Source organism: Haliaeetus leucocephalus, unplaced genomic scaffold (assembly GCF_000737465.1).
Source record: "Haliaeetus leucocephalus isolate CR32 unplaced genomic scaffold, Haliaeetus_leucocephalus-4.0 Scaffold228, whole genome shotgun sequence".
In the NCBI taxonomy this organism is placed as follows: Eukaryota; Metazoa; Chordata; class Aves; order Accipitriformes; family Accipitridae; genus Haliaeetus; species Haliaeetus leucocephalus.
This window is the reverse complement of record NW_010972664.1, coordinates 21,704,554-21,721,794: the sequence shown is the minus strand read 5'-3', so window position 1 is coordinate 21,721,794 and position 17,241 is coordinate 21,704,554. Positions and strand designations below refer to the sequence as shown.

General features: G+C 36.0%; 1 protein-coding gene across 1 annotated transcript in view; it reads right to left on the bottom strand.

Annotated features, from left to right (window-relative positions):
* The window catches only part of STXBP5L (syntaxin binding protein 5-like), a 188,522-nt gene extending 171,944 nt beyond the window's left edge, over nucleotides 1-16,578 (bottom strand). The window contains exon 1 of the mRNA XM_010567473.1: nucleotides 16,381-16,578. Coding sequence (XP_010565775.1) covers nucleotides 16,381-16,578 — 198 coding nt within the window. The remainder of the gene's footprint in view (nucleotides 1-16,380) is intronic.
* Between the last annotated feature and the right edge of the window lie 663 nt (nucleotides 16,579-17,241).

Below are 17,241 nucleotides of genomic sequence, written 5' to 3'. Positions count from 1 at the left end.
TTGGGTAGAAAATAATATCTTTTTTTAGTATAATAACAATAATGTTTTATAATATATAATATTGAACTCTAGGATTGACTCTCTTTTTAGTATATGGTTGGGATTGGAGAGGAAGTACTTTGAACTGAATGAAATTTAACTTTTCAAGGTATTTTTGTCTTCCTTGAAATTACCTTGTTCATGAACCATGTCTGCTGAAGCATTCAGCAGGCCCTAATGGAACAACTTCAACAAAAGGGATTCCTTAATTGCAGACCTGTTGAGTAAAAGGCAGCTGATGATTTGTACAGCTGTATCACTCTAACTCTTCCATTACAGCTGGAAACACTTGAACTGATACTCACAAGTAGTTTGGGAACAACCAAATGTATCTTTTTCAGCAAATAACCACTTCCTTGAAAGAAGTCTTACTCATCTCGTATCTTAATTGTTGCTGATAAGGGATGTCTTTTAAAAGAATATCTAAGTATTAGTTTCTAGACTGCAAAAATCCAGAAACATATGCTACTTCAGTAAGCTGTAGAAAAGCAACTAATTTTTTACATTAATGTAGACATTATCAAAGATCTCCACAACTCTGTTTCTGGTTTGGATTGCTTTGTGGTTTGTTGGTTCGGTTTTTTTTTTAACCTTCTCATCTTCTCAGGTGGTAGGATTACTCAAATACAAATTTTTTTATTCTGACATCTAAGCTGGAACTAGACTTACATACCATAAAAATGGTTTTACCTCTCATGTCACAAAACCATCAGAAATTATGAATTGTAGTATTGAATGTAGTGTGTTGAATGCTTGGCCTAACTGCATTACTAATTTTCTATTTTATTTGAGATTTCTGTATTCTTGTGAATAATGTTCTTCCTTATCTGAAAAAACATATATTTCACAAATAATATTTTTTAATTATTAATTTTTAGAAATTCTCTCTATAATAAAGTCTGAATTTCTAGCAATTCCAGTCACAGTAAGTTTTTCTGATGTTTAGCTATGACTGGAGCTTTCAGTACTATTTTTTAGATCTAAGAATGCAAAGATCAATATTTTAAAAGACTTATTTGCACTCTTGCCTATGTATTTAGCACCTGCTCTGTATTTTCAGTATTTCTGCAATCTATAGCCAGACTTTTCATTTGGAAATTTTAATTGGGTCCTGTTATTGAGACAGAACTATGTTTTAGAAGCACAGTGATGTACATCTTTTCAGGATCATAGTACAGTAAAAATTCTTGAACTCTAGGATTGACTCAAAAGTGTTATTTCTATTCTGCAGCCATTTTCCAAATTTGAGTATTTACACAAACTCCAATCGGGAAGTTCTTGTGAATGCAAAATTCTGCCATTTGTAGAATAAAAACCCCAAATTGTTGAAGTCTACTGAACATCCAAGTAAATTACAAGTTTCAAGTAAAATATTTATATTTATTAGGGCTCTAAATAAAGGATAAAACCAGTTTGGAAGGAGAGCCAAGCTATACTGCATACAGTTAACACAGAAAAAGATGTCTTTATGACTGAGATTTTGGCACAAATTAGAGTAGCCTCAGAAGTGATTCTGAAGATCAAGCCTGTTCAACAGAAGAACAGTGACAAGCTGTTAACACTTCAGACCCCCAGACTCTTCTCCTCAGCCTTGGTCCAACAACCCTTCTATTTCCAAGGGCTGTGAGAAAAATTGACATGAAAAGCTAGCACTTGAAGTATATTTTTCAATTATGCATTGATAAAGCTAGTGTGAGCATACATGTAAGAATGAGTAATGACTCTATAACTGTGCCTGGGCTTCCTTGGAGCATTTACTAATACAGATGAAGAAGAGGGGAAGGCCACAAAATTAACTTGATCCTAGGGTCACACACAAAAAAAAAAAAGGATGTTCCTATTTAATCTGAGTTGCATCTAGTAGGAACAATATGGACCAAAACTATCAACGGTGAGCAGAAAACGTGAAACAAAGTAGATCTTTTTTCTAAAATTAAACTATCTCAATAGCAGGCAAAAGCAGAAGAAAAATATCCTAAAACATCAGTTTGTGTTCAAATAAATATGGGACCTACCTACCCCAAATGCCCTAAAAAAGAAGGTGCCAAAAAAAAAAGGGGGGGGGGGGGGGAGGCAGACAGCAGATGGGGCCAGGACTGCTTTTCTCCACGTTATCCAGCTTTCTTTTACATCTCCTTTTTTTGGCATGCTGTCTCTAGAGCCAGTCTGTGCTCCCTAGGACATACAGTTTATGTTCAATATGTGAAATAATTTATTAGAAACAGAACAATTACAAATGCAGCTACAATATCAGCATAAATCTTTGTTCAGCTTTGTTATTCTCTTTTAAATTCTCTTTTAAATCATTTTAAGCAAATATTCTTATGGTGAATTGCATGTATATATCATTAAAGTAATCTAAATAATTTATCTAAATGAATATAGGAAACTGATTTTTTTGGGCTTGCTAGTATTCTACCAATGAACATTTTAATATGCTGTACAGAACATAACATAACAACAATCTCTTTCTAAGATACCATGATATATTTCTTTAGCTGAAAAAAGAAAATCGCACTAGTAATAATATGCAATATCTAGTATAATTGTTCACATGGTGTATAATGCAATTTTTCAATATAAGAGTTTTTCTTAACTTTTGGTCTATGGTAGTTTATATTAGACTGCAAAGACACCATTTTTTCAAAGTGATTTTTATATTCTCTAAATAGCCGCAGAAAATAGAGGACTAAACTAAATTTTAAACTGTATCAATTAAGTAATAGGGTTTATAGTCAAAACTGTTCCTGCTAATTTGCATAAACTTAAAATTTGTAACTTTTCTACTAGTATTTTAGAGATACCCTGTTTTTTGTAATATCTGACAGCAAAACTGATTTACTTCGGTAAATAATTTTTGAGATGTCTATTTGTTAAAATTGAACGATGTAGTCTAAGCCTGTGACTCAGGATGTAGAATCTACCTCCAAACTGCGACCAACATGCCACATGCAAAAATCTCATTGAAGCAAGTAATTGATTGGTTTATGGAAGAGAGGATAAAGTGTTGACTGAAACCTACATAGCCTCTTAGCTATGTAGGAAATTTAAAAATGTCAGTGATTACAGCTTTCACCAGGGTTGTAGTGGTGAAAATGGGTGCTTATAAATATGAGCTGCTGTGCATTATATCGCTATAAGACCATGACATCCCTCATTTATAGGCTTCTGTGGCTGGAATCTCTGATTGGTAAGACTGCTCCCTGATCAGGAAAGATGGAAAGAGGACAAGATATCAGTAGGCTTCCAACCTAAGAAAACAATAGAGGAAAGATACATTTTTTTATTAGTTAAGTTTTCATTTTTCAAAGGAATATGTTTTGTAAAAAGGCCAGCTTAGCTAAAACTTTCAAAAATTTCAAATCCAAGCAATGGATTCCATTTAGCTCTTAAACTACTTTAGGAACCAGGGCTTCTGAGCATGTTCACAGGTTATTCTAAAAACTACCCTTTTTTTTTTTTTCTTAGATAAAGATACCCATGGATAGTTCTTTTACTCTGTGTAAAGCTAGAAACAGTCATAGGGAAAAAGCCATCTACAAAAGGGACTCTGGAGCTATAGACTGGGAAGGCTGATTGCTGTCCCCAGAAAGATGGTAAAATGAAGACTAACTGACCACATGGATAAAAATCGTTGCAGAAGCCAGCAGAGTTTCTACAATGGGAAATCCTGTCTGACTGGTTTTCTCTAATTCTATGAAACTGTCAGCATGCATGTAAATAAAGGGGATATGAATATATGTATGCTTTCCAAAAGCCTTCCAATAACATTCTACAGCAATCTTATTAAAGAAACAAAGCTGTCATGGGACTGTTTTGTGGACTGAAAGCTAGTTAGATAACCGAAAACAAAGGATAGGGTTTAATGGATTTTTACCATGAAGAAAACTCAAAAGTAGGGTACTCCATGGATGAGTGCTTGGACCAATTTTATTCATCATCTTTAATGACCTATAAAAGGTAGCGAACATGGAAATCTCCAAGTTCATAGCTGATAGTAAGCTCCTTTGGATAGTGAAATTCAGTACCGATGGTGACCAACTCCTGAAAGGCCTCATTAGCCTGAATAAGTGGGCAAGAAGGTCATAAATGAGCTTCAGTGTGGACAGACATAAGATAAGGCATCTAGAGGGGGAAAAAATATCTTAACTAGGCTTACACAATGTTGAATTTGGAACTAGCATTTACAACTTAGGAAAGTGATTTTGTGGGCATGGTTGGCATTCCTCTGAAGTCTTTGGTTTAATGTGCAGCAGCAACCCAAAAAGCCAAGTAATGTTCGCCATCATCAGGAAGAGTATAAAGAATAACACAGAGGGCATCATTTTGCTGCTATATATAACCTCTGTGAGCCCATTACTTGAGCACTGTATGCAGCTCTAGTCTCCACATCTGAAGAAGTAGTCGAGTCAGAGCTGATACAGGGAAGGCAACTAATGCTCAAGGTGATGGACACAAGTCTCATCAGAAAAGACTAGAAGTGCTGCCATGAACTTCAGAATGGTGAGGAGAAGGCTGTGTGGGGATATGACTGAGATTTACATCATCAACAGAGTGGGTAAGCTAAATGCAGAACTGTTATTCGGCAAAACCACAGAGCCATTCAAAACAAATGAAAGATTAGCTTAAAACAAAAAACCAAAATACATCTTTACACAACAGGTAATGAACTTCTGAAACTTGCCACCATAGGAGGTTGTGAAGGCTGACAGTATCAGCAGGTTCAAAAAGGCATTCGACAAACCCATGGACATTACTGATAAATGGATTCTAAAAGGACTGGCTAAGGATACATACTCTGACATCTCCAATCCAGTGATGGTGGATGATGAGAGATTAGAAAGGGAATGGACTGCAGAATGTGATCTAACTTATTGCTCTCCCTAAATGGCATATTCTATTGCCACTGTCAGAGACTGACTGCTGGGCGACATGGACCATTGGTTTGTCTCAGCAGGGTATTTCTTATGAGCTTATTATCTTCACCAGCAGCAGTGCATCTGAGAGAGGGAGAAAAAGGAGATTGGTATTGGTGGAGAAAAACACAGTAGAGAAAAAACATGGAAAATGTGGGTACACAAGGGAAAAAAAAGTGTTACTGAAATATGAAATATAGGGGCAGAAAAAAAAGATATGCACAGGGAACAATCAGATTAGTAAAGTTTCGTAATATTTACATACACAACTTTTGGCATAGAAGAATACTTTCAGCAATAAGCATATTTGTTTTGTCTTTTGATTTTTAAATTACAAAATTTACTTTGTTATAAAAGGTCATTTAATAAGCTATGGCAGACTTTTGAGAAAATTTCTGTCCTGGACATAAAGTAGACTTCAAACACAACCTGAATTTTAACAGTTTAGTTTCAGAAATATTATACACTGATAATTATATGAAAAAAACAGAGAGATACATTAGAGTATTTGAAATGAACTGAGTTGTATGTTATACATTTTTGTACTATGAACATACGAAACCTTTTTTTTCCTTTGGAAGCAGCTTAATGTACTTTAAAAAACTAAAACATAAGGTTGCAAAAATTAGTATCGAGTCTATATTTTCAATATGTATTGTTTTCACTCTACTATTTTTAAAAAGTCTGTATGCGGACCACATGACTATTTTTTGAAACACACTAGTTCTACCATACATTCCATAATTTTTCAATTTCCTCATATTGCTTGGCCCTGAAAAATTAAGTACATCCAAAGGCATCTCCCAGACAATTAGTTTAAAAAATAACTAACTAAAATGAAATCTTGCAGTCCTCACTAAAGTTCCTCTTTTCATGACTAAAATCTCTGCAGAAACCTGAGATGTGTTTTTCCACTGTCATTTTCCATTCTGCAAACTGGATGTTAAAAACTATCAAATGAGGATGGTCCTATTCGCATATGATTCATATTGATAGAAACAGCGAAGTTAAGTGAACCATAGGGGACAAACAAGGCCTTCTGAATTTCAAAAAGCGTTCTCCTCATGCTTGTTCTTTGAAATATACTGTAGTGTATCAAAAATACAAAATTAATGTAATTCAGACAGAAAAAGCCACAAATAAATAAAATTACATTGATCCACGAACTGCATTATTCCCAGTTCACCGCATAGGTGAGGTTGGAAGGGAAGTCTGCAAACTGACTAGTCCAGCCCCTCCTGCTCAAAGCAGAGTGGTTGGATTTTAATCTTACTTGTTTGATCTGTTTAAATCAGTGTTGCTGTGGCCAAGCAACCACTTGACAACTACACTGTCTTGCCACATCTACCACAGCACTGAGTTACAGCATAGTAAGTTAAAACAAGTTACAGGGTAATACATTAATATAATCATCCCAAGGTAGGTATCCCTCTGGAGAAATCCTAAATTCAAGAGAAGACATTGTATGCAAAATGATTTCATCTCTTCCCTTCCCGTTCTTTCTAAAAGAACTCTACCAAGTTAAAAAAAAAAAAAAAAAGGCAAATATACAAAAAGGGAGGAAAATGGAGAACACAAAGGAATTGCATCCATTGTTCAGTAAAAGTGCTATAATGGACTTCCCACTCTTGTTTTTAAACTGGCAAGAAGAAATAGGGCATCAGCCTATAGAAAAATGCCACGGACTTCAATGAAACTATATTTGGTCTTAGCTTTAATGTAAAATAATAAACCCCCCCAACCCTAAACCACTGAATTCAAAGCTCAATTCGGCCTACCTACTTAAGCAAGACTTCTGTCCCAATGGGCAATCATTATAGTCAAAGTAATTTAAATAGTAGTTCATATTGATTTTGTTGTTGTTGTTGCATCATTTAACTACACTATTCTAGAACTTTAAATAGTTTGATTCAGAATATCATCTGTCTGATGCAGATCTGTTTTATGAGTATTTACAAGAATTGCAAAATCAGTCAACATATCTGATAGCCCTGAAAGGAGAATATTTTTTACTTCACTATAACTGTGGGTGCAGAGAAAAACATAATTTCATAACTTTAATGAGAAATAAAAAATAAATAAATCCGTTTTTATTAAAGTTACAGCAGACCAATGTAACAATAACGCTAATTAATTTTGCATGTCTTCCCATTTTTGGGTTTTCTGGAACTTTGCTACTTTAGGCTGATTATGTCCTGTTCTGTTATGGCTGTTTGTGGTTACTGTTCTGAAGTAGATGCTTTGTTTGCTGCTTTCAGAATATTTTAATTACAAAAAATCAGCCATATTGGGGAATTCAAAAAATTTTGCAAGAAAACTCCATGCTACTACGATAGATGAAAATTTTGCTACTACGATAAAGCTTTTGAAGGTTGGGTTGGTTTTTTTGTCTTTTGGAAAAGCTATAGAAACACAGTGTTAAAACCCTAGTTTGATATAGGGATAATCTGTATTATTGGTGTATTCCAGTGGAAAACTTTTACTTTGCAACATCCTTTGGCATTCCTGTATACAAATGCCATTACCAGATTTCATTACTAGCATTTACAACATTGTTTACTATTTATTACTAATTCATAATTAATCTTCTCCTACCTTCTTTCTGTATGCATATTGTATGCAGTTGGAGAACTTTTTTTCTGATGTTGAATCGAGAATTTAATCTGGAGACATTGGCCAGCATCTCATCTCACATATGGTGAAGATATATTCCAAATGAAATGGAGATATTTAGCGGCTGCTTTTTGCCCTCTAACAGCAGTGAAATCCAGCAGATCTTGCACATTACTATCCCCTCCTCCATTGCCCATAATGCTACCAAGGGCATAGCTCACAGACACAAATGAAGACACTATATCCAAAGATCATAAGAATCAGATCTCGTTTACATAACCACATGCCAATTTTCCTGCCTTTGCCTCATTCAGTGAGCATTTAAAAATATACGTAGGGACAAATTATGAACAAACTAGGGTTCTTTGGACCCACTACAATTAACTTTTATCCACAGCTACAGTGGAATGTATCTGTAATACAACTGATGTCGGACAGGTGTAACTGAAAGCACATATCCATCCTTAAGGGATACAATAGACAGAATGGGATGAACAAAGCCGAGATGAGCATTCGTAATTTATTTAGTATGACTTTTTGTGATGTCCAGTTGATAACACAGAGATTTTCTCACAGGAACCATTGCAAAGAACACACAGAGAATAGCATCTATCCTTCTCATATGTTGTGTAATGTTCAAACCAAATGTGATGGAAGACAGGAACAAAATATAAGCAGACACTTCAAGAAAATAAAAAGATGCGATAAAGACTAGATTGCCACACATACGGATGTAACCAAATACTAGCTGAATAAGGGATCTGACTTCAGAGTGTTTGACCTCACAGCATTCTTATATAGCAGATTTTTTAATGAAATATAAGCAATTATTTTTGATTGATTGGATTCAAATTCTACAAAAAGATATGCTACCATATACACCTGTATCTGCACAGATACCACTGAATTCAGTAAGGCTACTTTTGAGTACATGCATTCATGAACGCAAAGCCTTAAATATTAAGGGTAATTTTGTTTTCAGTACTGCATACAATTTAACTTCAAAGGAACCATAAAAAGTGTACCTCATCAGACTTTGACCCTAGCTACAGGTGACAGATTGTCTCTAGTATTTTTTACTATTCATAGTCTTTGCTGGTGATCTCTTAGGAATGGACACAGCACTGCACAAAGATAACATCTTACTACATTTGAACATATTTACCAGCCATCTGTACCTAACAATATATTGCTTTCTCTCCTTTCCACAGATGCACATTACTTACACTTCTAATCACACAGTCCTCTGACTTTCCCCTATAATGATTCTAAGATACATTGTGACAAATTAATATATCCCTATAAGCTGCTTTTGTAAACACTTTTTCTTACAATAGCCAATAGACCAGTACGTTCATGTACCTTAGGGTATATTAGTTCATTTCTCCACTGCTTCCTTTTCTGTGTTTATAAAGTGAATGCACTAGTACTAACTTTTCACAGTGTTTTCACACAGATCTCAAAAAGGGATTTGGGCATATACCATACACCAGGGAGTATCAGATGTCTCAGAATAAGAGTCAGATATGAATGGAGATTCATCTAAACTAACCGAGTAAGAATGAGGTCCGTCAGATTTAGCCCACCTCAGCTAAGAACAGCTGCATGTTCTACATAGTATATGTACTTCTACTTGGAAAAAAAAAAAATCCCATTACTGCATATTTTTTATCCATGAGCCTCTAAGTAATTTCTCAGTCATTTCTTTAAAAAATGAAGTAGAAGTCTTTTTCTTTCAGAAATAAGTAGAAAAAAACCCAGTTGCTTAAACAAGTGATGTTTTATGTGACAGCTCTATGATCGGAACACTCCCTGAGATATGGGCCAGCCAGGCTGAATTTCCTCCATCCTCCCCAAAGAGATTAAAAATCACTTTTCCCACTACAATAGTGAGAAAATTTCTCATTAATTAACTGGTGGCCCGTGGGTGAGGTACAGTATATCCAGTGTGTCCAGTTCCACTAGCGGCGAATAACTGTTAAAGAGGATAAAAATGATGGAACACAAAATAAAGGAGAGACAACAAGAGAAAACTTGGGGATGGGAATTAACATTCTGAGAAAAGCCCTGTGTCCCAGGTACAAACTCAGTACAGTTCTCACACGTGAGAGATGGCATCACCACACCGGACTGTATGGGTCAGGCCTGGGCTATGTAAATGTGAAGACATACTGTGTTCCTCAGTATGTTCCATGGGTTTTTTCACCATTTTTTTCACCAGGATATCCAGGGATTTCCCAGTCCCATCATGACCTCAGGGAAGGAAGACTGGCGTTCTGTTATGATGGTCTGATCTCTGAACAAGTGCCTATAATAAAGTGACCTCTGAACAGGAGAATATTAAGCTATCCTTAATATATACTTGCAGTGAGGAGGGAAATTCTCTCTTTCTCGTGAGGAAAAAGTATATCCTGAATTTCAGTTCTTTACTCAAGGACTCCGCATGATTGAACTTAATGAATCCTTGGATTAAAAAAACAAAAGAAAACAAAACCAAAAAATCCCATATGAAATGGCACACAAAATTACAGCAAATAGTTTAACTTTTAGGTTGCCCTGTGTGGAGTCAGGAGTTGAACTACGTGATCCTTGTGGGTCCCTTCCAACTCGGTTGGATATGCTACAGTTCTTACATTGCTAAAAATGCAAGGTCAACCATAAAAAGCAGAAAAGTTAGAACATACACGAACTAAGATAATCTACACAACATGAATTTGTTCCCCTCTTGTGGGAACTAATTAAATTATTTTTTTCTGCCATAGAACTTTTGCCTCACTCCATGCATAGTACAGTCTGGTCTGTCCTATGGACAAACCAAAAGTAAACAATTAGAGAGCTGTTTTCTGCCAAACTTGTCTATTATTTGGTACAAAATAGGAAGGTGCAAGGTACAATTCAGATAGAAAATTGCAGAAAGGATATTCTATCAATGCTCTTGTCACTTAGTTTTATAAATGATCAAGCCATGGGCCATGAATTAGGCTTTTCACATGTGGCTGCTAATCACATTTCCATTTTGTGATTGACCAATGTGAGATAATGGAGGTTGATGATATTCACACATCTTAGGTACAATTCACAGGTCCAATGCGGAGCCAGAATTCCATCTGTAGTCATTTGACACAAGAAGGAAATTCAGAGCTGATCTGACTATCTAAGGTGGACATACAATTGACGGTATGAATAACTAGCCTGAAGACTACTCTGTAGGTGTGCAAAATACTTGCAACAGAATGTGAAAACAATGGGAGGCATAACTGGAAGACATAAGTGGTATAAAAATGTTAAATATGCTAAAAAAGTCAGATTCAAAGCAGGTCAAGCTGGAAACTCAAACCAGGGGACACTAAACAATCTGGCATTTGGGATTTTCTGTGCCTCAGTTGCTCATCTACACGGCAGGAATAATAATATCTCTATCTCACAGAAATATTATGAAGGTCAATTCATTAATGTTTATAAAGCTTTCAAAACTACGCTGGTGAGCACTTCTGTTGCAAAAGTCCATGGGGAACTTAATATTCAGGTATGCTCTAAGTCCTAAGTATGCAAAGAAAGATTGAAGTGCTCTCCATTGAGCAAACACTATTCATTTTACTAAATTAGACCTGTAGAAGAAATAGGGGATCATGAAATCAAAGGCTGTATGCGCAAGCAAACTTAATTTAAGAAATCTGGAACTTTCGAGTGCTTTGTTTTGCAACCTTAAAAGTCTTAAAATGGTTTTGAAGCTGTAATCTCATGTGTTGGCCATGAAGGGTCTGCATAAATGCACTTAGGATCAATATTAGGTTAACAATCATACATAGTGATGCAAAAGATAGGTATTTGCAAAAAAACAAAACCAGAGAGTCCGGTTACACTACTACAGGTAGCTTAAAATATTCAAAGTTCTTAAAAAAGAAGCTTTCAACGTGCTATGCTCTTTACCACTGATGAGTCCTGTTTCTAATTAACACAAACATTTAAAAAAGCAAAATGCATTATGCTCATCACACATTTCATAAAATTACCATAATCTAATTACAGAAGTGTCATTTATGACTCTGTAGTTTTTAACAGAATAGAGTTTTTTACCTATATCCAAACTCTGGTATATAGGAAAAATCCTTCCCAACATTATCTTATTTACCATTTAAGTATCCAATGAACTCTGAGCACTTACAAGTAAGGGTTAATACTTATTTTAAAATGGGTTTTCTCTGAAATGTAGGACTTCGCACACATTTTTTTTTTCTTCCCTGAATGATCTTACTAAGGAAATAACACAGGTTAACCAAACAGCTCAAGCTTACTAAACACTATGGATAGCTCATAACAAAGATTTACTTTTTATTCTTCATTCCCAAAAAGAGAACTATGTGCTACTGCAGAACTGTTCTTAAACTGCCGTCCCAAAATTCATCTTCTGTTATCATTGAACTGTGGCCTCACGTTGCATTTGCAGTTACAGTACCTACTTGACTGCTGTCAGAGGGACTAAATGTTCATCTTCATAGGTTGACAAAATAAAGTATTACCATCTATAAACACTGAAATTAAAATTTAAGACCAGCCTATAGGAAATCCAGATAATTAAGGTATTTAAATTGTCTACTGATTGGATGCATCCTGAGGGTCTGTTTTTGTCAAAGATAAGTAGGGTTAGGAAGGCACAATTGTAATCGGCCACAGGCTTCCATACCAGTTTCAACAAAAAAATAAAACTATTCTGGTCTCCATGAGTTTTGTATAAAGATTGGGTAATGAGCGTACTGAAACTATGACTCTATCAGTATGAACAATACAGCAAGATTAAAAGGGACGTTTATTAGTTAGCAAGACTACCCAGTAATAACACTGAAGACCAGTTTTGGAGAGAATACAAACCTCATGCTTCAGGGTTTAAAGGCAGTCCTAACCGTCAGCATTTGGGGAATAATTCTGTGAGCAGATTAATTCAGCAGTTCTTGAACCTTTTCTAGGGTACCCAGTTGCTGCCTACAGCTAAAGAAAACATACTGGACTAAATTGATTGGATGTCTAGTAAAGCGCAACTGTTACTATGCTCTTAAATGAGGTCTTGATTTCAGACATTTTCTGCATAAAGTTATTAATATCATGCTCTACAAATGCAACCCTATGACTGTTCTTCAAGAAAAGCTCAAGTAGTTCTCTATGGGAGACTTACTCTCATGAAGAATATGTGGTCTACGTTCAAAAAATGTATATCTTCATTCTTACTCAGTTTTTCCCAACTGCGTCATCCCCTAACAATCAACCTTCTGCAAAAGTAATAAAATCACTGTTTTCTCCTTTTATGTTCTTTCTGCTCAAAGTTCTACTCAAATGATTTATGACATCCTAACTGCGATCTTCTCAGTTCCTATATTAATAGGAGATCTATCCCCAGTGCTGTATTTTAGTTTCTATATGCTATGAACAGACATAGGCAAGCCTAAAAAATCCTTACCAGAAAAAAAACATATATACAGAGGGAAAAATATAAAGGAGCAAAACCAAGGAAACTAGATCTATCCCCATTAAAATTAATATGGACTTTACTAACATATTATGCTGGATAGTACCTAGGTTTTGGCATGATGCTGCTATCTCACATGTTCAATTCAATTAATGTGAACTATAATCAATATTTTCATGATTTCCACTTGGATGCCCAAATCCCAAGAGCAGCCCTAGATATAACCTAAACTATACCTCAGCTTCCTGTTGTCACAAAATACATTTCTGACAAAATTTCACATTACTTGAATACTTTGAAAAGCGTGCCACTGATTCATTAGTACAGCTACCAACATATAAATTCATCATACTTAAAAAAGGCCGTAGCTATTTCATACGTATTAGTTTCAAGAATATTTCATTTTTAGTCTTTCAATACAGAAGATGACATTACTGATTTAAATATAAATGCCAAAAGTAACTCATTGTGAACCTCTCAGTGTAAAATGAAATATTCAATTTACTTCTATTAAGTTCTAATCTGTATCTTAAAAAGACACTGTGGTAAGAAGCATCCTAAAAATGTCACAAAACTGAGAGACATCTTTCAGGTGTATTACTAATGAAGTCAGGTGCATTACCAATAAAAAGAGTGTTCTGGTAGAGGGTTGGATCTGTGTTTTCAGTCAAGCAGACCTCCCACAAACTTCAGAAAGGCAATTTATTTAAATAAAAACTGCAGGGTAAGGCCCTTTAATTCTTAAGTATGAGTCAGCTTTTATGCTTCATATCTAAACGAAGACTTTTTAATTGGCAAAGAAAGGAAAACCAATTTGGGGTGCTACTTAGACTGTGAGCCCATCTGCCTTGATTCTGCAGATCATAACAAAGCAAAACTGCCTTTAGCTTTACTCAGTTCTGTGTGCAGCAGGATCACAGATCATGGATCCTTAAATATGCAGCCTACATAACTTATGTAACTTGCCACAAAAATACACAACTGAAATACCAGAAGTTCTACACAACAAAAGCTCAGGGAAGACAAAGCTTGGATTATATGTGTCTTGCTGTATTTTTAATTTAATGCAAATTGATTGAGGCACAAATTATGGCTCAGATCCTGCACCCTGGAGCATGCAGGATGAAAGCTGTGCCTGCGTCGAGTCCCACTGCCTTCGGTACACTTGCATAGTACATAACGCAGGATTGGGGCCTTGGGGTTTTGGTGGTTCACTCAAACATGCTTGTCATGTTACTAAACTGTAGTATAGCTGATTAAGTAGAGCCTGTTGAATAAACATTGCAGTATCTTATGAGCACATAATCACCGAGTATTTTGGAAGTTTGCTTTTGTCATACTTTTGTATCTTCAACAAAGGAAGCTGGTATTTTGTATACTATAGAGTAGACTTCTGCAGTACCACGCATTCATAAGCAAGTGCTGCTGCAAGCAACCAAAAGCCTTCCTATAGAAATATTTACTTTGTTGAGAACATATTAACCTGAGAGCTAAGACAGGCAAATATTGCCTACTGAAATCTTCTCAAAATGACATATTCCTATACACCAAGTAGATCTATTTCCAAGTAGATCTATCAGAACATAACACCAATTGTCTTCAAGTAATATCAAGCCAAAGAAGGGAAATAACAGGAGATTAGGCAAAAAATTAATTTCTTTTCATCTTCTGTTGCCTATTTTTGCAAATATACCATAAAAATATATCATACTAAATACAGATCTTTGGCCCTGTCAAATGACTTAAACATGTTGAGTTTTAGCCTTACTTAGAAGTCTCAGAATGTCAGACCTTCTAATGATATTTTAATGTATCTTGATTATTTGCATTATCTTTTTACTGAAGTGACAAAAACGGGAAATTGCTGTACTGAATACCTGGAGTTTCACAACATGCTAAATTACTGTGTACATAAGCAAAAGGAGTCAAATTCAACCCTGGGAAACAGGTATAATTCTAATGCACTGATCAATGACACTCTATGAAACTACAGAATAATTTGACTCAAAGGGCCTGAACCTGTTATGGTTCAGGATGGCAAAGAATTATAAAACCTCCAGAAATTAGAATTATGTAGAACCTATTCCAAAGGTCCCTGACTCTTTAAGTCATGGGGGCTCATCCTTCTTCCCCTGAACACTGTAAGAGTTTTCACACTAGCTGTAGCTGAAAACCAAACAGAGTTAGAATCATGATATCCAAGATCAGGAAAGCTGTGTGTTTCTCAAGGACCAGATCTGCACACAAACTGACTTATAGGCTTGTCTTGTTTGTGTATATTTCTTCCTTCTTCCCAAAACACAAACAGAAATGAGAATGTGCTGGAGCTGGCCATAACCTAAATTGCCCATCCACCGGTATCTGGTTAATAAATGGAAAGTATACTTAATAGGTGAAGTTCACGTACTCTTAATAATGTAAATTGCACTAATTGAAAATTCTGGTTTTGAAGCTTCTAAGCAAAACAAATAAGCAAACAAAACTTCTAGTAAAGCCAACAGAATTAATGTCAAACTTACAGATAACAGAAGAGGATCATAATATAACCTCTCCTTTCATTTTTGGTCTTCATTATAAAAGCATGATTTTTATATTCCAGGGTTGGTTGGTCAGAAGTACCAAACAGTTTGTACTGATTTTACTTGTGGATTTAAGAACACCACTGAAAGCTTTGTTGCAGAAAACAGATACAAAACATAAACCACACAGGGGTATCTTACACTTTCTACTTAAAGAAAATTCCCACTTAAGGACCTAACCAACACACAAAAACCAATGCCAAACAAATTTGGCAACTTTGGCTGTTTATGCTGTCCCACTAAGTTTATCGTCATATAATCATAATCTTCAGTATTAATGCTAAAAAAAACACCCTGAATTTACAACCAATCCCTCACAAATAATTGAAGTGCTAGGCTCAGTAATCACTGCACTGTCTTTTATTTCTAGCTTGTGCCTTTTTCTTAAAAAAGGGAAGGGAAGGAAGAGAGGATGAGAAGAGTGAGGAGGGGAAGTATATATACAATTTTGAATTGCTAATGACTTGTAAATGTTATCTGTACTAGTACCAATTGATTTGCTTTCCGCCCACAATCTCGTTACTAGTGTGGAGTCCAAGTGTGAACTTAGGATTTGGCCCTGAATGCTGAAATCAAGATTTTTATGAATTTACTGACCACCCCAACTCTGCAGCAGGAAGAAAAAAGCATGAACGAGATCTCTGTCTTTCCATTCCAAAGTCCTTATACAACCACTGCAGTTCTCAAGTAAAAGGCTTATTGGTATCATATTACTGCCCCCACAGACAACATAGCTTTTATTATTTCCATATTAAAAAATTACAGCCCTTACCTTACAAATTTGAAAATAATCTGAAGTGAGCGTCTCCTGGATCTCATCTCTGGGTGTCCCTGCAGCTCCTGCAGTCCCTCCTGGGTGCACGGAGCCACCACCAGCCCCACTTCCACCACCACTGCCACCACCACTGCTTCCACCAGGGGATGAGGCAGTTAAACCATCCAAAACTTTGCGAAAATTAAATTTCTTCATTTTGGAAAAATCTTTAGGAAGATTTGGGGGGGGAGAAAGGATGTGTTGTAACACATTCAGCTACATGTAGCGAAAGAGAAAGTCTTTAATGGTCCTCTGAGTGAGGCAGCACTTTAAGTCTCTTGTACCAAACCGAAGGTCTATATTAGGTATAATTGATCGAAAAATACAAAGGCTTCATTTTGTCAGATGTAAAAGCTACCTGGGAAGGTCCTTTTAAAAAATAAATAAATTAAAAAAAAATAATTCCACAAGCAGCAGAACTAAGGTTTACGTTCAAACAAGGAACAATGGAACAACCGCCATCGGGTTCTCTCACAAAATCCACATTTAGCAGTGGTTAAAACGGAAAAGTAAATAAAAAATTCAAGCCGGCATCCAACACAGTAGGCTCCATCTCTCTATCCTTTCTGCCTAAGATTTGCCTTCGGTACTTGATTATTTTAACAAAACTACCAAAAACTGGGCTACGTTCAGTTTCCTCTTCCCCTCAAAACCCTTTCAGTCCAGGGTATCTTTGCCTCCGGGGTTTCGGGGGAGCGGATTCCCTCTCCCCCCCCTCCGCCTCAGCCCCGACTCCCTCTATCCAGTCACCTGCCCACCCCAGCAAGTGCCGGCAGCCGCCGCTGCCCTTGATCCTCCTCTCTCTCCCCCTTCGGGCTC